Here is a 24,520-nt window from a genome sequence, read left to right on the forward strand (position 1 = left end):
TGTAACTCAAGTGCCAATTGGCACGTCTCCCATGCTGACATTCCAGGGTTCAAACTGATCTGGTGATATGTTGTAGGTGGCCGGTAGACCAGCATTCTGTACTTTTATAGCTATCAAAACCACATAGAAAACCAGTTAAAATCATGCTACATTGGACAAAAAGCTAAGGAATCAAACATTAGGGAATGTTAGAATTAAGGTTGTCAACATAATTTTAATTTTCCCACTTGTGAGTATACAGTTTACAATTATATTATCATGTAATTTTAGAATACAAATCTTTTATTTATCCTGTATGGCCGAGATACATGAGAATAAAATAAAGGTATCTATATCACTTAATTCTGGCACTTTTAACTGCCAAATGCCTTACTTTGTTACTTAAATAATGTATTTCTTTGCACACCATATTCAAAGCACACAGGGAAAATACAGGAAATACTTCAATAATTTCTGTCCAAATCCATTTTAAATAACTGTTTTGTTGAAACTATCCAAGTTCCAACTTAAGGATAATTTGCTGAACAGTATCACTATAATCTTTTAAATAAGTCAAATCTGATAAAAATGTTGTAACACACACATTGTAAAATTAGTTCACTCACTGTACCAAATATTTATGAACTCCAAGTACTGTGAATAAATTTTATCTCATTTCATTATTATTACTTTCCACATAAGTTTTCATTTTATTTTTTGTACCTTTATTATGCTTATCTTGGAACTTAAATTATTTTATTTAACTTCTAAATACAAGAAACTGGGACATAGACCTCTAAATCTCTTCAAAGCGTATTTTAAATCAATTTGACTAAAAATCCAAAAAGGTTCTTTAAAATTATTTAACCGTTACAAATTTTATTCAACTTTCATGTGAAAAGTGGACTTAAATGGAGGTTCTACATGAGATGCAAAATAAGGACAGCTGACATGAGATCCATGTTTTTGTTCAACTGAGACTTTCACAGGACAGCCAAACCTTTCCCTCTCTTTCTCCAAAATTTTAAGTCAGGGGTCACTCACATCAGTCCTCCAGTCTAGGAACTATGAAATGTTTCATTTACTTTCCCTACAAACACCAAGCACAGCCAACTGCCTTCCACTTTACACATTGCAATTCAGTAGCAGGTAAGCAACAGAACATGGACAGTTAAAACAAAACTGCTCCCCTTGGCCTTCTGCATGGTGAGCTCATCTTGTCTCCTAAACCATGCAGGCTAAGGCATCATCAGCTTCTGGACACCAGATATCCAAGGAAAATCCAAGGTGGTGAAGACAATGGTATTGATTCAGTACATGGAACCAGGCTTTCCTGTCTGAATCATTTGAAGCCGTTATCCCAGGGGAGAGTTTGAAGTGCTCTGTTTTGAATGAGCCATTGAAACAGAGTTGCGACCACTTCACATGACAAGTGGTGAATCAGAAAAGCAAGTCATTGGCAATAGGAACTAAATGATCATCAAATCTCTCCCTCTTGACACAGGTATGGTGCTGCTAGCAACCTTGGAATGCCAAACATAATTAGTGTCTCAAATTAGTCATTTTGCCTAGTAAAGGAAACATTTCAGATAGAATCAGCTGGGCAGAATACGATGCCCAATGCTTAGAATCATAACAAAAGATAATGGTCCTTACATATCAATACTCCCAGTGTTGTTAGAGTTGTAAACCTGGCAACAGTTTTTTTGTTTGAGTAGTGCTAATGGATACAGATCACCAGTGTGTTCTCTCCAAATTCCAGTTTGGGATGTTATACACTACTTGCTTGTGTCTCCCTGTCCTCTCATTGGAGATTCTCATCCTATCTCAAGTCCAAGTACCTGTGCTTGTATATCTAATACATAAACTCCTGCTAAGGCAGGATGAAACACCATCACCTCCAGTGGACCAGCCCAACCCTACAGTGATTGGCATCACTGTCTTTACAGTCAGGACAAGAAAATATACCCTCATACTCTTGCAGGTCAGACTCTCCTAATACACATACCACTACAAAGTAACATTAACAAACATTTACCAAAAAAAATCACATCCTCTATTCATGCTATACATCCCTACAAAACACAGTAACTCCTAAAGAAACCTTAAAAAACATTTTCTGAGTAAAAGCCATGCAATCCCAAGCATATTCCATAATATTGAAGAGGAAATAAATGACATCTGAATTTAGCTTAGAATTTCATTCTCTTTGGGATCCTTCAGGATATTCTGTGCCACATAAACTAAATATTACTTGGCTAAAAGAGCCAAAACCTTACAATTTAGAGAAATCACAAGAATAATATGCAGTTGAGAATTTTCAAAATTTGTTTTGCTCTGGAGGGGTGAGATTATACAATAAATGCTCTCCAATTACACAGCTATCTGAATAATTTTGCAACCGATGACCCTTATAATGATATTCTTGTTTTCAGAGCCAATGTGATGCCACACAGTGATTTGTCTGTTAAATTGAATTTTGCCTCTAGATAGATAGATGGATAGATAGAAAGTTTATTTTGAAATGTCTCCTAGAGCTTCTGAGCCTGACTGATGTGAGATGTTATTTTGAACATGCCAAAGCATCTGAACGGCTCCAGTCCTTTCTTTTCAGTGTGCATTCCTTGATAAGTGGCATAGCTTCCCACTTATCAGTCACTCAAAGTGACTGTGGCTGTCAGTTGTGTACAAAGCGCAATCAGTTTGGAAGAAGAGACACTAGCATTTTTCTTCTCAGTTTGAAGCAAACACGTTTTGACTGCTAGTCATTCAATTTTAAAGCATCTTCAATTAGGGGCGGATGAAGATATAAAGAAAACACATCCTAAACACCTCTGCCAGGCAGCAGTAAAAAATTTATTGCTATCTTCTTTACCTTACTGCAAAGGCAGCAGTAGCAGCCATTTCTGGCTGTGCAACAAAAGTGCTCAGGATTATACACAGTTCACACAGACAAGACCCTGTCCATAAAGACTTCATGCTCAGCTTCTCCGGCCACTTACACATGGTACCTTCTGCTCCTGTGCCTCTGCTGCCTGTTCTGCCCTGTTGTGTACCTGTAGAGGTACACAAACATGCACAGAACTCACATGACACCTCACACCACCCATTCTGAACACAAACATTCACAAAATGACATATGCTGTTCTATAACCAATGAAATGCCAAACAAAACCATTAATAAGGCCAGAGAAATAGAGACAAGGAATGGAAAGGGAGGGCTGGCAGAAAAGAGAAGTTGCTGCAGGGAAAGAGTAGCTGCATAAGAAAGGGTACTCAGTAGCAGGGAGCTGAAAATGAAAGAAAACGGTCATGGTTGATGGATGAGAGATGCAGAAATTGGAGAGGGGATCTGAAAACAAAAAACAAAAAAAAAAACAAACAAAAAAAAAATAAAGGAAAATGCCTGCTGAGGAGAGAGATACCAAGATGAGGCCTTGGAGCACAATGCTGCCAGCTGCAATGACTGGATTTGATAGCTGGCCTTTTTCTTACAATCTTAGATGCTGGATTATTTTGGGTGTTTCAGTGTTCTGGTTTTTAATAAAAAAAGTTTCTGGCCTTTCCTTGCAATTTTGTGAGAGAATTGGAAAATTGGAACACTGAAAGCGCAGTAACAGAAAGCAAATTAAGAAAAGATGCTAAAACTGCAAGAAAAAAAAGGCATGAAGTTCAAAACAGTGTTATAATTTGAGAACATTTGGACCAGTAACACTGGAGAAAGCAAGTGTTATTGCAATGAAGTAGCTCCACATAGGCAAAAAAACCTGATTTACCTCAATCAAACATGCCCTTGCATTTTCAATAAATTCAAATTCACAGAATCACAGGACATTCTGAGTCTGAAGGGACCCACTCACACGGGTTCAATTCTTCAGGGAATGGTCCATATGAGGATCAAACCTCCAGCCCTGGCAAAGTTAGCACCATGCTCCGACCAGCTAAGCTCAAGCAAGTTTTAAGCAGATACTCCTGGTTTGCACTGGCACAACTATGCCAGTCAACCAATTTGGATGGTATATAGGGGTATAGAAAAGGCCTGAAATCAAACTACCTGTAGAAACTTGCTAGGGTTATCTTCAGACTTAAAGCCATGGTGCAAAATGATACTCTGCTCTGAAAAAAGTACAGATAAAGACCTCAACAAACTTTTACATAATTGAACTTTCCTGGTAAGGGAAGGAAATGAAGGCCCACAGGTTACTCAAAAGTCCAGCCTAACACAAATGTTATTAGCTGGAGAGGGCAGAAAGCAATTAGCTCATTTTGATTGATTTTTCTTTTTTTTTTCCCCTTACTTTCCCTATTTCCTCCCCCTTGGGAGTATGTTTTTGTTGTTGTTGTTGTTGTTGTTGTTGTCTTTGGTTTTGTTTGCTTGTTTGTTTGCTTGTTTTTGGGTTTGTGTATGCATGTGGTTTTGAATAACTTCTTTCCCAAGGGATTTTTCCTGCTCAAGGGTCAGGCGAGTTATTCTGATAACTGATAGGACATCAGCTGCAAAAGTTTGTGAGGAACAATTGTTTTGCCTCTTTTCTGGCAACGTCAGTGCTTTGGGAAGAGGTTGCAAAGTCATGGGAAAGCCTGTAGTGTGACTCTTTTTTGGGTCTCACTGAATCCAGACAGTATGCCCATGTTTATAAATTGCGGGAAAACAGCTGCTCCTGACACATGATGAATTTGGACAAAATGTCCCCACATCCATGAGTCTGTTCAGTTTGATTGTGCAGTCATAGCTTGTCATATCCACACTGGCAAAGCAAAACAAAACAAAACAAAAAACAAACCATTTCAGTGGACAGAGCCTGTTCTAAAAATATTTTGGAGAGTGAGGAGGAAGATATTTTCTCACAGTTTCCTACTGAAGAAAGGTCTCATTAAACTCCTACTAATATGAACAATATGAACAAGAGCCTTTTCTCCATGTTCAGTGGGAGTAGGATCAGGCCCTCACTTCAACAGCTTTATTGTCTTACCAAGGAAACCTTTTGTTCTCACCTCTCTGTAACATGAGGTCCTCTAAGAGGACTCTAATTATGAAAAACTAATATTGTTCTGCCTTGCAAGGGTTTGCAAAGCAATTGTAGCACCACAAAACACTACTCTGCTGTCATTGACTTCTCAGAACAGCAGAATTCCCAGGGAAAATGGGAATCCAGAAGCAACAGGCATTATTAAATCTGTAACCAAGCCCTTGTGTAGCAGCTGCTCATTTTTGTGTCTACAGTAAAGATTCATCATCTCCAGCCCTTTAAAGCCTTGAGAGAACCCTGGTTTACAGACATGTGAGAGGTTGGGAACAGGAAAGAAATGCCCCAAAACTTTGTGGCTGCACTAAGGAGACACTGACTGGGCAAAGATTAAAAGTAAGGATCTCCACTCTCCTTATTGTAAGCCCAAAGTTCTCCAAGGATTTAGTTCATACAGCTTATAGCCTGTTGGAGTTTTGGGTTTTTTTGAAGCAGCAGACAAAAAATGAAAGGCTTAGCCATGCTGGAAGTATAATTTAAGACTGGAAAACTTGTTGAGGCAGGGAAAAAATCTTCAGATTTCTTTTTGTACAGTGAATTAAGGAGTTTCTCCTAACAAGAGAGAGAAACTGGTACCTTCTACAACAAAACAAAAAGAACACAAACAGGCCTAGATATCATGCAGCCAGCTCTGGATAACAGATGATTGCTCACCTGAGGAGTTCAAAACAAACAACAAATCTAAACAACAAAAATTATTGCCATAGCTGCACGGGGAAATTCTAAAGTATCTAAAGTACTCTGGAAGCAGGTCTCTACCACTGTTTTGGAAGACTGGAATCAATCCAGAGCCTCTTGCTGTTTGGAAAGTTTTGACATAACAATTGTGTCATTTCAAAACTTTGAATGTTAAGCTTAAAAAATATTTTGCTGAACTTCTGTGTAACTCAGAAACCAAATCCTTCTTTTCTTCCCAAAAATATAGCTACATTTTGAAAAATAGATCTGGCTGAAAAATAGACTTGCCATCTTGCAGGAAATTCTAAGTTCAAGATTTTATTACATTCCAAACTGGAACAGCATCTTAAACCTCAGAAGGTAATGAGAATGGGAATATTCTTGTTTGAGAACACACAAACGCAGCCAGACCTCTTCATCTACCAACACAGCTCATGGGGAAAGGGACACAGCCAGCTGACAATGGGTGGGAGGATGGATTCAGACTCATGAAGGAAAGCCTTCTTTGAAGCTGGGAGGACATGCAGGGCAGCTGAACGATTCAGGAAAGCCAGAAAGGTTGCAACCCCAAGGTACAAGATGTCCATAGAGCTGTGGTGTCCACATTTCCTTCTAGACTAGCTTCTGAGGGTCTGCAAAGCTTGAGGCTATCAAGGTCCACAGCAAACTTTCCACATAGGAACTGGAAAAGCCATGTCCCACCTAGCAGATGTCACACTAAAAGGGTTAATTCAATTCTTACTGTGCTTGTGAAATTTTTAGCAGAGAAATAAGACCTGTCAAAGTTGCTTTCAGCAAGGACAGTTGGGAGTTAAGAAGAAGACATCTGGCCCAGAAATGCAGTGATAGACAAAACAAAGGACTGAATGTCTGGGAATTTGGGGTGGAATTTATGGTAATGGGATAAACTGTTCTATGCACAGAGAGACTCTACATAAGTAGCCCTCTTGCAGAAGCATGTGCTCACTTTAGGTTGGAATCTCCTGCATGCACCTTCAGGCCTGAATAAAATTATTCCTTCTTTAACACAACTTCAGTATTGGAGAGATTAATTCCAATATTTCAGGCAGTTGGTAACAGGTGGAGTAGGCCAGAGACACTCTTTCCATCTTTGTATCAAAATTTAGTTGGGATTCCTTCATTCTCAGAGGTCCAAACTTCCTCACAAAAAAACCAGTCCAATTAAAACATCTGCTCTAGCTCTGAAGGAAAAGGAAACCCTCTCCTAAAACACACAGTCATAAAATGGTTGCTGTCTGGCAGGAATTGCCCTCAAGTTCAGAAAGCCCTTGGTTCTTGGGCTAAGTATGTCACTCAGAAAAGAATACAAATTAGTAACCAAGTACTGACAGTATTAAACCGAAAATGTCAAACAAAACTGTGGCCTAAATGTTAGAAACACTGTAAAGCAGTGTTTTTGCTTCCCACTGCTTTGAGAGCTTAGTTTTGCATTATTGGCAACCTGAAGTGTTCCAAGATCTTGAGTTGGGCTCTCCAAAAAAAATTTTGACTAAAAATCAGAACAGATTAGAAAACAGCATTCGGCCTCTGTTTTGTTTGCCTTCTAATTTTGGAACTTGTAGTGCTCATGGTTTCAGATTTTGCCTGGAAATATAAGAGTTGAAAGTTTACATTTTGAAAAAATGAAAGCTGGCACTTTTTTTTCATGACATGACTCCAAGAGCTGGGGCTTGAGGGAAAAACATAAAACATTGTCAGGTTTTCTACAAAATTGTGAGATTAGCAGTATCAGTTTTATCACAATTTAGGCTGCAAGGTTGACCTATTTTCTCAACAGTGCCCTACTGAATATGAATTGCTTTATGAATTTTAACAACCATGTTTCATTTTAAATGTAGTTCAATTAAAGTGACATTCGTCACTGAGCTTCAAAGCAAACCCTTCCATCACCATCCTGGGCTAGACTTTTTCTCTGAGCAAGTGAACTGCATGACCCCTCCAAACTTGGTGTTTCAGAGACACCCTTTGGAGAAGGACAACTTCAGAGTGTACTGGGGGACTAGTTCAGCATCATGAGCATCTTCCAAGTTTCTTCCACTATTTGCCCACCTGACATGATAGCTACAGAGCCCCAGACTTCCCCAGGTTCTAGAGTAAGGGCACCAGGAAGCAGATTACGGCCTCACAAAAGATGAACAGGCAACCAGAGATTCCCTTGAGGCCCTGAAGGACAAAACCGAACTGAATCCAAGAATTTGCTGAGCTGTACTAGGTGTCAGCCTTTTCTACAGCTGCAAATTACTATACCATTCTAAAATACAATCTGAAATCTTCGGGGTTGCTGATGCACAAGAGCTGTCAAAACTCACATTCCAGTTCCATTTATGGTAAAACAACCAGACTAAGGGGTGCAGGGGAGACCACAAATACTCAGCAGTGAAAACCTTACGTACAAAGATTAGGCAGAACAGGAAGTAGTGTGAATGGGAGAATGCATTCCAGAGTGGCAAAAAAACAAATGGGGGAGGGTTAGTTAATTATTCAGAGAAACTCAAACCTCCTCACAAATTAGGTCTAGAACATCCTGAAAAGTAGAAAAATAAATTATAAATATTTGCCAAAACAAAAAATCCCACCTAGATCCCATTTTGGCATTTTGAGGTAGTACAGATTCTCAAATTTAATCTAATCTGCAATTTTTCTCCAGTTTACTTAATTCTCTATGCAAACTCCTTGTTTTCTGTTTTAGTGACACCACCTTCCAATTAATTCAGAAGAGATGGTCTTGGAAAAGACGTGTCTATTAGAGACTCACATGACAGGTACACTTTTCAAAGCTCAAGGAAATAGGGCATCTTTCTCCAGCATTGCAGAAGTGCAAGTTTGATTGAGCTGTAGTGACACTGAGCATGTGCAGTCCTCTAAAGAGGAGAGAGACATCACAGACTGTCCCTAGTTACTTATCGGGTATCAGTGATTGGGTAAGGAGAGAGGGAACTGTTTCCAAGTTAGCACACTGAGAGAAAGGTCTCATAAATCACAAGGTCATCCAGGTTATGCTTTTTTAACCTTAGGGTACTACACTTTCAATACAATATTTCAATAGCTTTTTTCTGTGTCATAATTTTTCTGAAATTATGGCAACTCTTATAAAGCTCAGAAAAAAATTGGCTCAAGAAAAATGATTCCTTTGTCATAAGTAAATTGTACTCATAACTACAGCATAATCATTCATCTGCATGTAAGTCAAATAGTTATCCACTCTTTATAGAATATTTCCCTGTCAATAAATCTAATGCTATTTCAGATCTTCAGGCCAGTGTGACAGAAGCCTGATAGATTAATTAGGGCAGGGTCAGAAAAGCTGAACTCACAGCTACATTCCTGTCACAGTTTTCTTCCACCTACCATAACCATAAGCTGACTGTAAACTCACTGACCATTTTAACATGGGCATGTTAGGGTGACTTAATTGTCTCAATTTATATACAAAGGATGATTGCTTTAAAAATTTTATTTTCTCTAACAGTCACTAATTCAGGAGAAATGTTTTGTTTTGTATTTACAGTCAACAATGATTTTTTCATTTTTAAATGTTTTTTCCTTCAGAGTGATGGGCTTGAACCACAATGGAACTGTCCAGATTGCCTGTGCAGTACAACCAAAAATTCACTACAAACAGATCAGCTCTGTGGGAATTAGAGAACAGTATTCTCTCTCTGCCTGTTCAATTCTTGACCTTTCTTGCCTGACCAGCCAAAAGGAGGGTGCCACAAATCTGCTGGGGTTTGTGTGAAGTGGGCCCTGGAGGTGAAATTCTGACCTCGGTAGGGTCAATATTTCATCTGAAATCCCTTGAGAAAGACCTCCAAATCATTTCTAAGGATTGCAGCTTCTATCAGATGGTAGTTGGCTAACTTTCATTTACTACTGACTTAGGTCAAACTTGGACCAGGGATCAAGAGATGAAATGCTCTATATCTCATTATCAATAACCAGGGTTTTCTTCACTAGCCTAAAAACAACATACTTCATTCTTATCTACAAGGCATTAAAACTTAAAAGGGTTGGGGTCAATTGATGTTACTTTAATTTATTTTTATTCAGTGCTTATAAAACAACTTCCTCTCTTGCTGCCATAACTAAATGCTAAAAATATAAATATTTTCCTTGCTATTGTATAGATTTTTCTATTGTTTTTCTTTTAAGTCTTATTAAAAATGCAGCAATAAAGAAAAATCCCTCCCACACACAAATTAAAAGAAGAAAACAGTACAGAGGTTGAGGCCAAACCAAGCCTTACCGATCTCAAAATTATTTTCAGCAAAGCATATCTTGTATAGAAGTTGCCTTATAACAGAGGGTTGGACCTTCCCAGGAGTTTTTAATAAATACACAAGTCCTGATATGGACAGAATGTCTCTGGAATGACAGAGCCAAGTTTTCTTCTAGCATGAAACCATACAGGTCCTCTGATCTGGAATTAAATTTTCTTGAAAGGGTTACAGTTGTGATTGATAATTTAAGGTAAGTCAGTCTGAAATACTGACAAAAAACTTTGGAAGGAGAATCCTTTTGCTACTGAACAAGAAGAACACAGTCTACAGTTACTTGCAGAGCTCTGTACAAATCTGCATAATTAAACAACCAGAGATGTTACCCTGATCCTAGACATCTGTAAGAAGTCAAACTTCTCCCTTTTTATTCTGTGGAAACTTTCACAAACAAACTGATTTGCATTATTTCCAAAACAAGAGCATGCACATAGAAGAAAAGTAATGAGATACAGTCAATGGCATGAAAACTTCTGAATACATTAAGGAAGAAAGAGGCTAAATAAAGTTTACTGGTTATGCTGGTTTAACAACTTTTCCTAGTACTGGGAATAAACCTGTAGATACCTGGAACTCACAAAGTTGCTCTCTTGAATCTAACCAACCTTTTGACAAGTTTCTCACTCACAGTACTTCACCACAAATAAAAATTTCCAGACTTTCAACATCTCAGGCAGAGGGAAGAAGGTGCACTTGATTATCAATCACTGAAGAGCACTGCTTCAGCAAAACCTCAAAAATAGAGCTGTAGAACATCAGTTCCAAACAAATTCTTTGTGGCAATGCTTTTGTCACTCCTGAGGAAAAAGGATTTGGTCCTCCAAATGCTTGCTTGCATGACCAGCTCCTCTAACATCTTCTTCCTGATCCTACAGGAACCATGTTAAATCATATAAGGCCTTCCAGAAACTGATCTTTTTGGATAAATGACAGGTAAAATCCTCATGTGTTTCCAGGAACAAGACGTCAACCAGATGCTGAGATTCTTAAAGAAATTATGGCAGTAATAGTTGAGGGAAAGAGTTGGGAAAGGGAAAGGAAGAAAAATAACAGGGGCATGGAGGGAGACGTGTCTCTGACCTGGATCTGTTGCTGAAGAAGGTTAATTTTGTGTTGCTGCTGCAGAAGCTGCTGCTGTTGTCTTGCAATCTGTGAAGAAATTGCACAGAAGAAACATGAGATACGGATCACCATTCCCAGAATCCATCCATAGGAAGCTTCAACCCTGCTTAGTTCTTTAAACCTCTCCATTGAGACAAGAAACCTTCAAGGGTAGGTGGCAGCAGCCTGGAGACTGTTGCTTAAGCAAGGGGCACATGTTCAGAACAATTCATTGGTAATACTAGTGAGAAAAGGAATCTTATGGAAAATATTGAGTTGGATGTGAAGACAAGGACCTATGCAAAAATCTTACTGAAATGGTACTACTAAAATTCCCCAGGAGAGAGAACAATACTAGCAGAGAAACTGAAAAATAGTGGAGGAAGGTAGAGAAGGCAAAAAAGTAGGATGACCAAAAATACTCTTCTGTTTGACTCAAAAATTCTGCTCAAAAATTAAAAGAAAAAAAAAAAAAAAAAAAAAAAAAGGCAGACATTAACAGAATGGAATTAAATGTTTTAAAGGCTGGAGGGAGATAAACCATTCTTGAAATTACATAGCAATTTTTTAAAAACTTTCATTTAACTTATCACAAATCCTCTGCTCTTGTGAACAGCCAGAGCAGTGGAACAAACATTAGAAACAGCTCTGGTCTTCCCCTGTATTATAAGCACACATCTCAGGGTCAGTTGGCAACTTATACATACTTATTGGAAGAAATTTTGTGCTTTCTTCCTTTCAGGTATTTTCTTTTCTTTCTATTATTAGACTATTTACATAAGAAACACTCATAGTTAGCTCCACAACTAACAGATTAAATAAATGTTTTCTTTCTGGAGCCTTTCTTTAAGACAAAAAAAATAATTTTTATCACCACATTTTTTTCAGAGTTTGGATATTTTAATTTCTGCATACTACAGAAGTATACACAATTTCTTCAATTAAAAGAAACCCTAGTTATCCTAATTTCTTATTGCCTTTTCCCATTGTCTTAATTTTCTTTTTCACTTTCAAATCCCTCACCCATCCTGTGGCATTAGTGACTTTAGAAGAAAGGGTAAAGGAAATAGCTCATACAGTACATCTCCTCATCTTGCCAATTCCTTCATCTACCTTTGTTGTTTTAACAATAGCATGATACAAATTATCCAGCTTAAGGTAAATCACTTCTGTTCTCCCTGTGTGGGATTTCAGGCATGAGGCCAAAATAACCTTTGTTTAAGATAAGGTTGTTAAATAATTAAAAACAGGGGAAAATAAAGGCTTAAATGGCTGAAGGTATCAGCAGTGGCTTAGAAATCTTAAGTCTTGCTTAAGTACAATACCAGCACTGAATATGACAACTATGACAGATTTCAAAGAATTTGTGAGTTTCACGAAACTCACATAGCTGCAATTCTGTGATAATTTTTAAATTAGATATCTAAATATTCTCTGCTCATGTTCAAGTGCAGAAGCGGACATTTAGTTCTGTTAAAATCTGCATAGTGAAATCTGTGAGAAAAGTTAAGTTTTTGTCTAACACGTTGTGTGTCCATGTATGTGCATTGGAACCGAACACACGTGAAAACCTTGTTTGCATTTCCAGTGAAGGGCATATTTACAAGAACTGAAAATCAAGCCTCTCAAGTGCAGCAGAAAAAAAGTCATGCTTGTTCACTGACTTCATATTATTCTCTGCTTTTTTCCACAGTTGGCAGAACCCAACCTTTTAATTTTTCACATTACAATCCAATTGCTGCATTTTGCTCTTTTGATACCTACTCAGTATATTACTGAATTAAAGAAGCTTCAGCAATTTATTCAGAAGGGCTGAATTTGCCTGTTTATTTACAAATAGTTTAAAAATCCAAACTGTACTGAAAGATAATACAGAATCGCAGAATATTCTGAGCTGCAAGAGACTCACAAGGACCATCAAGTCCAACTCTTAAATAAATGGCCCATGAAGGGGCTAAACCTACAAGCTTGGCATTATTTGCCCCAGGTTCTGAACAGCACCAAGATGGATATATTGCAAACTACATCATTATTCTGATATGTTTCTGTTCAAATTTTTTCACTTTGGAGAAAAAATGGAAAAGATTTTGGGTGCAGAACAACTTTTAGCGTATGAAGCCTAAAAGATAAACTACTGGAAAGTCCTTCAAGAAAATTATTTAAGCTGAAAGGCACTGTAATAATAACTCACCTGTTCTTGTTGCTGCTTAGCCAGCTCCATTTGTTGGCGTTGTTTCTCGATCTGAGATGCAGCCAGCTTCTTCTGTTCATCGTGAGCTGCTAGCAGCTGTTCCCTCAAACTGGTCAGCTGATTGATCATACCCATGAGCTGCCTTTCTTTCTCAGCAAGGCTTTCTGGAGTCCCTGGGCATCATATGGTGGAAAAAAAAAAAAAAAAAAAAAAAAAAAAAAAAAAAAAAAAAAAGAAAGAAAAAAAAACAGGGGTAAGGAGAAGAGAGGAAATTTAGAGCAATTCAGCTCTTTATTTTGCAGCTTTACTGTAAGCAAAGTTTTAGGAGAACCGAAGAGCAGCAGAAGCAGCATATTGCAATATGCTGCTCAATGAGACCTGCTCCTCTACAGGAAAATGAGCTATGGAGGATAAATCCGTACACAGGCTTTGATGCCTGTGCCCCCCTTCAATATTTCTTTGCCCTTTCATCTATTTTTCACTGCCTTGCTGTCAGATTAACAAAACGAAATAATACTGCCTATTCTGGAAAAGTTTTCAAGTTTTAAACACTGCAGATCAAAAAAATAACCCTTCCAGGTTTGTAAGACAACTATATTTATATCAGAAACTTAGGAAAAAGATACAGTTTCTGTAAGTGTCAAAACATTGATGTAGGGTAAGTATTTACATCCCTCTATAACCTTTTATATCATCTACATCCCTGATTAGGATTAAATTATATAGTATTTAAATTGTCAATAACTCCTATTGCTGTTGCTGCCACCAAGGTGCACTTTTGAAGGAAAACCTGAAAATCTGAGTTAAACACAACTCACCATCACTCTCATCTGTACTATTGTTAGATGGGGTTTTTTAATAGTATAGCTCAGCAGACACAGAGGAACTCACTAACTCACTTTCATAACAATACTGAAGAAATAATTTTGCTACCCAGAAGGACAGTGGTTATAAGGAAACAGGAGAAAAAATTCCAAGAAACATCAAAAGCTATGAATCATACACTAAAAAAAAAAAAAAAAAAAAAAAGAAAAAGGCACTTTTGATAGATGTAGGATCATTTGACTGTGAATTCAAAAGACCTGAAAATATGTGTAGCAGTTAATCCACAGATATCCCCAATACGACCACACCCTCTCACATGAGTCAGATCCTATGAAAACCTTTCTAAAAAGCCCTTAGGAAATGATTAAGGGTATCAGTGTCAATGTCTCCTCTGAAAATAGTCTGCTTTTGGGACTACTCTGCTATACAAACCTCTTTCAAACACAGGAAGCATTCTTCTGCCAATGTCACCAGTGCTCTCCAAGTGTAAAAAAAAAAGGAAAAAAAAAATTGGCGACTATAGCAGACATGTTCCTAGCCAACTATCAGTCAGACATGGAAAAGAGCTACTGGTAATAGCTCATTTAGTCTACCCCCCTGTCAGTGTAGGAATGTTCCCTGCAATATATTTACTACAGCTTTCTAGATTGGATTGAAATGTCTGGAATGGTGAATCATCTACTGCTTGCTTTGAAAGGCTGAACCTTTCAAGCCACGGCCTTTGAGGTGGCACTGGGGGGGCCCTTTGCTTGATAGTTAGCCTAATTTACTTTTTTGCTTGTTTGGTTAGTTGGGGTTTTTTGTTACTTTTACTTAATTTCAATGATGTGATCTCAAGGAACATCCCATTTCCTACATTAGCCAAGTCCAAGTACTTAAATCCATTTGTAGACAGCCATATGCAGGTGGAAAACCAAGAAGAATAAGCAGAAAAAAATGTAACACAAGACATGTAACTAAATTGTTTTTTATTAGGACTCTAGAAATTCTTGTGAAAATATTTTCACTACATAACAAAGAACTACAGCAGAATATTCTCAGATAAAGCCTCCAGAAAAACTGTGGTACAAGCTGGAAACTTGAGAAACACACTGAAACAGAAACCAGAGGACTTTAAACCTGTTCTGCTAAAAGCTGTGAGAAAGAATGGAAGCCAGTGCTAAAGCACTATCACAGCCGAAGAAAACACTTCTATGATTTTTCCTTCCAACACGGGAGACAGAGAACTGCTACAAGTAATGCATTTGCCACCTGGCCATGGAATTAATCAGAAGTTTCTACTGCCACTCTTCCATCCTTTTGTTGTTTTTCTCCAGAAAAAAAAAAAAAAAAAAAAAAAAAAAAGGTGCAGCATTTCCAAGTGGTATAGAATTATTCTAAAAGGCAGCCCCTGTCTTGGCCTGTCCACCTGGTCTTACCATAACACTCCTCTAGCAAAAACTATCATGCACTGATACTGCCACTATAACTGAAATATCTGAAAACAAAATATTTCGTACTTATTTATTCAGCAGATATTTTCTTCCTATTTTTTACTGGGGGTGGACACAAGCATGAGAGAGGGGAAGAAGGTCCTACAGAAAGAAGGAATGCATAGACTGCCTCAGTCCCTAAGTTAAGGTAAACAAAAGGAAATCACTGTCAAATACACCAACACACATCACAGCTCCTCAGTCAGTACTGCTTCAATGGCATATTTTGAGCTACTACAGTAGCTTTCAGTTGGGAATCAAAAAGCACTTTGTAAAGTTAAATTAATCCCCATCTTTAAATTAATCTGAAAGGTAGAAAAATATTTCCATATGTGTAAACTGACAGACAGAGAGATCACAGGGTTAGTTACCAACAGCAGCAGAAAAAAGACATGCTGATTATCCAACCCCGTGTGTCAAAGTTCTGGCTGCACTTCCCAGAAGGGAAAGGGAACAGGACGCTCCGTGTGCCACTGACCTGTCACTGCACAGCTCCTGCACTGTTTCTGCAGCCTGACTGACTCACAGAGCAGCAAAAAACTTCCTCACCAGGAAAAGAGCAGCTTTATTTGAATTCCAAGACTAAAGATGAAGTGCTGAGACCATCTCCAGGGTCCTCAGCACAGGAAAGACACAGACTTGTTGGAAGAGAGACAGAGGAGGCCAGAAACATGATCAGAGGGCTGGAGCACCTCTTTTCTTCAGAAAGGCTGACAGAGTTTGGACTGTTCAGCCTGGGGAAAAGAAAGTTCCAGAGACACCTTCCAGTATCTAAAAGTCTCTTATAAAGATGGGGTCAAACTTTTTAGCAGGGCCTCCTATGACAGTGCCAGAGGCAATAGTTTTAAACTAAAAGAGGGTCAATTTAGCTTAGATATAAGGAAGAAATTGTTTACAATGAAGGTGGTAAAACACAGTAACAGGTTGCCCAGAGAGGTGGTGGAAGTTTCATCCTTGGAAATTTTCAAGGGCATGTTGGACAGGGCTTTGAAGAACCTGGTGCAGTGAAAGGTATCCCTGCCCATTGCAGGGGTTGGACCTGATGACCTTCCAGCCCAAATTATGACTCTATGAACTAAGAGCAAGCAGGCAGTGCAATGAAGTGCCAGTGCAGACAGCAAAAGCACAGGCACACTGTAGCCATGCAGCCATGGACAAATTGACTGAGTCTCTTTATTATTATTCAGTTTTTAAAGACAATCTGAAATGCCCACAAGGGGTGTTTTATATCCTACTTAGTAAGTACAATGCATAATTCCTTGGATTTATACAGCTGAAATGAAAGTCGTCTGACAAAAGGCAGACTTTTTGCATTATATTTCTCAAGCTATTTTAGTTTGCTAATAAAGCAAAGGGAAAATTTATCAGCATTAGCTTTAAGAAAAAAATCTTATGTTGGAGAATACTTCCTGGAAAACACGGCTTAGTAGGTACATTTTTTTTCATAGGACTAAGCCATCCTTCCAGTAACTGGAATATTACTTAATGATAATTTCAATTCTTTGAGCTAATAATTTCTTGCAAAATAAGTACTTGAATAGCCATACTCTCAAGTGACCTGCACAAAACCAGAGGCAAGGAAGATCAGCTACGTGTCTCTAATGAGAGATAGTGAGTTCTATGCAGGTTTTCCCCTGTCTTACTCACACATAAGCCCCACTGATGATGAATCATAGTTTTGACATATCTTGCAGGTAACTGGTGGCCTTTAAATAGGTGAAAATGAAAAAAAGAGGGAAGTATTTGAATCAGACGGTCTTGACAATAATGTTAAGCATTTGCATTTAGTTTTAATTTGGTGTTTTTTATCTTAGTCTTATTACCTAGAATACCTTTTCTATAATTACCTTCATGGAAATAATCTACAGAAGTGCCATTTCACAGTTGCCATGGCCAATCATATATTACTTTGCATAACATATGAAGGTCAAAGCATGGACAGTGTTATTTATTTAATGGTGAGGTGAGGGCAACAGTGGGGTCACAACATAAGTACAAACAGTTACAGGAATTTTTCCTGGTATTAAAAATTACTACATAGTTAAGAGATCCAGTTGTTTTTTGTACCATTTTCTAGATGCTGTAGACTGGGGGCTAACAAGGATGGTGGTCCTCACCTTACTGTTTTCTCTCTGCTAACCTGCATGAGATCTAAACCCTTATCGTTGTCTGAAGTGTCTTGGCAGCTAAGGCCATTTAAAGAATTCTGTAGCTTACAGGGCAAAACATGTCAGCATTTTAAGAAACTAAGCCAACAACAGAATAAAGACAGTTGCTCAAATTATGCTACTTGTGAATTAATGAACTATCCACATGGCTGCTAACCCTGCTAGAACTTGGGAGTGGGTGTAAACCCCTAGCCCCAGGAGACATCTTCAGCTGTTTTCTTACTAAACTCCAAGCAGCACAGAGTTGGGAATGGTTCTGGAGCTGGCCTTTACACATTGCATTACTCCAGCCAGGCAGCAGGGCTGAGAGAAAAAAACCCCACGTGTCCATTATCACAGCATACAGCTTGACAGCAAGTTAGACCATTTCACAGAACTACTGAGTGAGGAGCCAAAGGAGAATGTCTTGGAACAGTGACTGCCTCAAGAACTACTCTTAATTACCATCAGATCCATGACAAACAGATATTGCACATTTTATGTTTAACAAGGCTTTTAACCACCAGCCCACCTGCCTTTCAGGAGATTGCTGTAGGTGTTCTCTGTGGTCTATCACTGCAATGGCAAAACATGGATTTTCCACAATTGATCCAAACAACTCAGGCAAAGGACCATCAAAGTACACACTGCAGGTTGATAACTGCATAAAGGCCCAAGAAAAGATGCTTTCCAGATGTGTCAGCTTATCAACTATAACCATGAAGAGAGACTCAGAAAAAAACACCATGTTTGTGGATGAAACACCCACAGCAGATGGCAATAGAAGACTCAAATTAGTGACATTTTGTATAGCCAAACCTAAACTTCATCTCAGATCAACACTACCCATAATAGTGTTTAAGTAGTAGAAGAAATTTACTCAAATGTGAAATAAACTATTACACATTCTTAGTTCTGATTCACAGTCCCAGACTGGCAGTGGCAGCAACATTTTAATAAACATTAGAATGAAGACACCAATATGACCAAATGACACACTTAAAGTGAGAAAACGAACAGGATAAACCTTGGCATACCCACCCAAAACACAACTAAAGCAAAAAAAAAAGGCAGAGAAACTGCTTTTGTGATAAAAACAGTAAATACTTTATTATAATTTATTAGACAGAATGGGAATGTAAATGAGAAGTCAGGAAAGCCAACATTTTCTTTAACAGACATTTTAAGCTTTTGCTGCAAATGTTCAAGCAGTGAGTATGCTTGCTACACAGCCTAGGGATGTGTATTCCACAAGTGCAGAGTATGGCAAGGCTGTCCTCAATCCCTCTGCCATGTCCCCATTAAACTGCTAGGAATGGCACCAACCAGGGCTGCTTGTGTGCACACTCACCAATACAGACAGTGAAATCTATCTACCAAGTCAGTTTGCTATCAAAGTAATTGCATGAATAGCTTTTGAACTGTCAGATTCTGTCTTTCAAAGGAAAATCAAAGAAAACAATGCACAAGTACAAAGCCTGAAAGACATAATAATATTGTATTATGTTCATATCATTAACTGTGGTTACAAAAGAAAAAAAAAAAGCCTCCCATATCTACAAACTTTTCTATGGGAAAAAAGCCATTAAATGGAAATAAGAATATTTTTAAGTACTCTGTATTTGAATAATATTAAGATGCATAATAAATAAAGTATGCAGTACAAAGCATTTTTTAATTTCAAAGCACTACCTAAATGATCTTCTTAAAGACTGTTTGCAGGTAGAAATGTAGTGGTATGCATTATGCTTTTCAAGAGCAAACTAAGTCATGAAGTTTTTAGCAACTTGTCAAAAGTCATTCTGATCTTTATGTGGTGTAGGAGGTTTTATTGCTGGCCCCGATGAAGTCACCAGCAGAACTATTTCAGCAAGGCCAAGAATTTCCCCACTGACTTTCAACAGCAATACATGTTAAGCAGATCATTAAGTCTGTGTTTGACCCAGTTGGAGACTAGGTAGGTTTCAGCCAAGGGCACCCTTATAAATGAACCAATTATTGATGTCATCAAATTTACCAAGCAACAGAAACCATGCCACAACACAGTTTCTGTGTAACTTTGATGTAACAAAGCATGGCAGGCACTGAGCTACAGCCCATACATGAGCTAAAGATTGAGTCACCTCCAAGTATTTCCTGCAATGGTCTGTTTTATCAGTAGACTTTTTAAGCTAGTGAAGGTTACAGTTTTGATACAAAAATGAAGGAGGTTTTGCAAACTGAATAGTCAATTAACTAAGTTGCCCTCAGAAAGAGTAAAATACTACTCGTCCTAACTGTACCAAATCCAAAGAATAAATAAAATTATCAGTAATCCATAAAAAAAAAATATCTTTTATAGAGGGTTTTCTTACAGTATCTTTTCTCACCCCAGTATCAACTATTTTCCCCACTCCTCGCCATAGTTTTAACCTTGACATATTAGAAATCTAAACAATACTTTGCTAAGTAAGGAAACCAGGAAAGTAAAACAAAGAGGCCACCTAGTCTTCTTCTACTTTAAAGCCAACTAATCTGTGTCATACTCTCCCTAAATAAAAATGTAAAAATCTATTTATAACATAAATTTAAAGAGGAGTATTCCCATCCATGATGCTGACATCACCTGAAGTCAATGGGGAGCTGATGTTTCCTTCAGGAAAAGTAGTCTTATAAACAGATCTAACTGGCTGAGGTAAGTTCATCTTCTTAATATCTTCTTTCCTCTGTTTTTGAACAGTAATATGAAATGTTTATGGCCAAGCAATGGGATTGTACTTCAAATTATGTACTTGCTGGGATGTGTTGGTGGGTGGATGGGATTCTATGCTTGCGAACGTGTGCCAACTCTCCTAATGTTTCCCTAATCAGTAGTTCAGAGAGTGCATTATTATAGACTAGAACATAGCTTCACAGACCACTAAATCTTGGAGCTGTCAGGACAAAAACATCTGAAAACTGGCATTTTTCATTAAGTGTTTAAGCCAATTTTGCTACACAATGATTGCCATCCTCCAACTACCACCTTGCTAAATTCATCTTATAGGGCGAGTTAGCATAGTAAAATAAAGGTTTTTGATTGCTTTTTACTTGGCAAGCCATAGCAACCAGGAAAAAAACAAAACAAAACAAAACAAAACAACAACAACAACAACAAAAAAAAACAACCAAAAAAAAGCAAAACCAAAAAAAACAAGGAAAGAAAAAGTGCACAATTCAAACTGATTTGCCTGTGCATATAGATTTATGAATCCTCTCTGTTTGACAAATAAAAATCTGCTTTAGAACAGTGAGATATAAGGAAGGCATTTATTTCACCAAACGGACATTCTCAATCTTTTATGTTTGAGTGCAAGGTGAAGAATGAATAAAACCAAATTATGACCAATTACCCTCTTTTGCCGTTACTAGCCTCAAGAATTCATATTCTGTGGGGGAAAAAAACCTCAGCTGTCTGCTCTGTAACAAACCAGCACTTTGCTGTTTCACAGCACTGGAAAGAGGCTGTCACTGAGTACTTCTCATTTGCTGTCAAAAAAAACTTTTGGTACAGTAGACTACAAATAAAGCTTGGTATTCAACCAGGTTAGCAACTTACAAGGTTGCAAAAGGAAAAGACAACATTTGTATTGAGATTATTTCTCAGAGGTTATTCATTGTTTTACTGTCTAGACAAGTTAGAACTAGGCTAGGAAAATAGCATTTGCTGCTGGAATTTTATATAGCAGCAGGAAAAAATGTGTGTGTCTGTGTGTGTATTTGCTTTGTTTTGTTTTGACAAACTGGCACTTCTAGCTCAGTGACATTCAGCTCTATCAGTACATCTTTCAGGTAATATTAGTACCATGAAGCACAGCTTTAGGCCCTTCTGTCAACCAACTCCAAACAATTTTTAAACATAGAGTAGTTTGGCCTCCATATGTTAAAACTCATTGGAATTTGCTACTTTAATTAGTTCAATTTTATTCTATTATCTCTATCAATAATCACATCTTAAAAAATAAAATTAGAACCTGACTTCTTGTGATTAAATTAAGTACCTTTATGCATAAAAGTCTGAAACAACCTGAATTAGCTGCTTTGCCATAAAATAACATTTTTAGATGCTTTTGAAAAGATTCCTCCAACCCTCCCTTCCACATGTACAACCTTCACCTAACCTCCCATTCTAACAACTCCATCCAGTCACAATCTCTACCTCAGGCTTTCTTTTGGCCTGAAGAAGCTTTGTGTTGGTCTGGCTAGTACTGGCTATTTCTCTGCAGCCTGAGAGTATCACACTGCATTGTGATCAACCTCCACGATTTTGGGAGCTGACAAATTTCCTCTTGAAACTTAGGACTCCCTGAGTGCAACTGGGCAGGTTCCCATGCACCCCAGCCCTTCTGGAATATTTACAAAGCCTGAAGCTCAATTTGCAATTTGCTATGATTAAACCCCTTAAAAAAAGTAAACACAAAAAAGATACTAGGTAGGTTGCAGCAATTACTGAATTTATCACAGTTAAAAGCTGACAATCCAACATATTTTACCTCCTTCACTTTTGACTGTCACTCTCCTCTTGCTACTCCACTTACTACCCACCAAAAAATAATGCTAAACATCCACAGTTGACACAGGTTTGCAAACATTTTTGAACCACTAATTTGCAACTGCAAAATTTACACAGCTCCTAAGAAAGCATGCAGCTTTCACATATCTCCTGGGGATCTGTGCTGTATTAGCCAAAGGTTTAAACCCAGTGTATTTCCCATGAATAATCTTTCTCTCTTTACCCCTCCTTTTTCCTGTCCACATCTGAATGCAGAATCCCCAGCTTTCTTGTCTTTAGTTTACAGATTATGTGATCCAAAGTGTCACTCACTGGATTACTGCACATAACCTGAGCACTACCCAAAGCTTACTTGTCTTCAACTTGTCTAGCATTACTTAAATGGAATTATCCATCACAATCCATATACCGAATCTGCATAGCTCACTTATCTCAAGATTCTGCATGTCACCTACCAGATTATCCGTTTTAATCCATACATTGAATCTACATAACATATGTCTTTAATTCATGGCTCTGATGAGCTATAGTATCACTGAATGGATTATTTCTCTTTATCCATTATTGGCAGTCCTAAAACCGTTCACTGTACACTCTCTCATGCCCCATTTTCTGAGCACATGAGCAAAATCAGAGCCTTCAGTAAACACAGCTCTATCTCTCATCAAACACAGCCTGACACAATACCTGCACTGATACTTCATGCCATTTGGAACTCAGTTTCTCATGAAAAACAAATGTCTGTGCTATTGCTAGCTGAAGACTGGGATTGGGAGGCTAATCTGGCTTTCAATTACATCCATGAATATGCGGTTACTCCAATACAGTCTCTGGAGTCACCTGGATTTAAATGAATGAAAAGCTGACTTTAACCTAACAAAAATCCCTTTCACAGTCTGTGCAAAAAACACTTCACCTGAGTTGTTTACACACTAATCTGCACAATAGAAAAGATTTTTCAAACAACAAAAATAAATCAGATTCAGACTTGCCCAGCCTTTCTTGAGAGATTTGGGCACAATCCCTGCTAACAAAGCCTTCAACAGAAAGCCAACTCAGGAGGATTGGGAAAAGAAGTCCGATTAACCTTTTGTTCCACACATGTATTCAGAATTAAGTGGGGAACATACAAAATACGCATTATTATGTCTTGACAAATTTCAGTAGAGAGATGGACAAGATTAGCAGCAAGGCTTTCTATACCTTTTCCTAGTAACACTGGAGGACAGCACCTACTTTCCTGCTGCAATGCACAGCCAATGAGGAAGTTACACTGACAGCAGAAAAAGGGGATGATTTTCCTTCCTGTAGACAATCATTTTGAGACCTGAAGATCTCTCTGCTCCACTGAATCCAATAAACTGCATTATCCATGAATAATCCAGAGGCCTTCTATGGTGGATATAAGTAAGTTTGAACAGGCTTTAACCAAGTCAATGTAGTTTTACAGCTTTACTTTAAAATACTTCAATTTAACGGCATGTTTTGTTGGTTTTGCTATCTAGTGACTAGTGTGACTAACACAGTAAAAATTCTACAGATATCAAAACAGAATTTCTTAACAAATTTCTAGTGTCAAACTTGTAATTTAGCCCCAGACTACTTCTCTGAACAAACACAGGTATTTGAGTCACAGTTTCTACAGATATGAAAGGTTCTAGATTTTGCCCTGTTTTTAAGGGTATTCACTTGCAGTACCTTTCAGTCAGTCTGTGGAATAAAGCAATACATTTCCTTTTCTATTAGTAACTGGATATATATATAGATCCTTCTTACTGTGATCTTGAAGTTTGCGGCTGGCTCTCTGCAGATACTCAGTAATGGTTCTTCTGTTTTACAGGCATGGAGATGAAGAAAGGGGGGTTTGAAGCAGCAGCCAAAGGTAACAAAGCAACCAAGAGAAACAACTGAATACAAAACATGGGAGTCTGGTCACTTCCAACCATTCACCAATTTCCCTATCTTTAATAAAATATTATTGCTTTATAACTTAAAAGAAATCACGCTAATAGAAAATAAAGTCTTCCTCCACATCTCCCTTTCTTTTAATCTGTCCCAGAGAATAAAACTCAATGGCAATAACACAGGCTTGGGCATTAACAATATGTAGCCTAGTGCTGAGACTTTTGCACACAATGTACTAAAACTCCCCCAGACCTAATGAAAAACACAATGAAAGTTTGAACCGTTAAATGGAAAAAACTATTCAGTGCACAAGACAGTTGGGCAGTACAGTTCCTAGAGCTGTCCACATTCCAGGGTGTATTAATAATA

At 38.0% G+C, this 24,520-nt stretch overlaps 1 protein-coding gene across 20 annotated transcripts in view; it reads right to left on the reverse strand.

The window, feature by feature from the left end:
* The window catches only part of SOX5 (SRY-box transcription factor 5), a 607,966-nt gene that overhangs the window by 129,947 nt on the left and 453,499 nt on the right, over positions 1 to 24,520 (reverse strand). For all 20 annotated transcript variants that reach the window (XM_079305083.1, XM_079305080.1, XM_079305086.1 and 17 more), the window contains 2 exons: positions 13,272 to 13,444; positions 11,060 to 11,128 (listed from right to left, as the gene is read on the reverse strand). In XM_079305083.1, coding sequence (XP_079161209.1) covers positions 11,060 to 11,128; positions 13,272 to 13,444 — 242 coding nt within the window. The remainder of the gene's footprint in view (positions 1 to 11,059; positions 11,129 to 13,271; positions 13,445 to 24,520) is intronic.

Source organism: Erithacus rubecula (genome assembly GCF_903797595.1).
Source record: "Erithacus rubecula genome assembly, chromosome: 4".
NCBI classification, from domain to species: Eukaryota; Metazoa; Chordata; class Aves; order Passeriformes; family Muscicapidae; genus Erithacus; species Erithacus rubecula.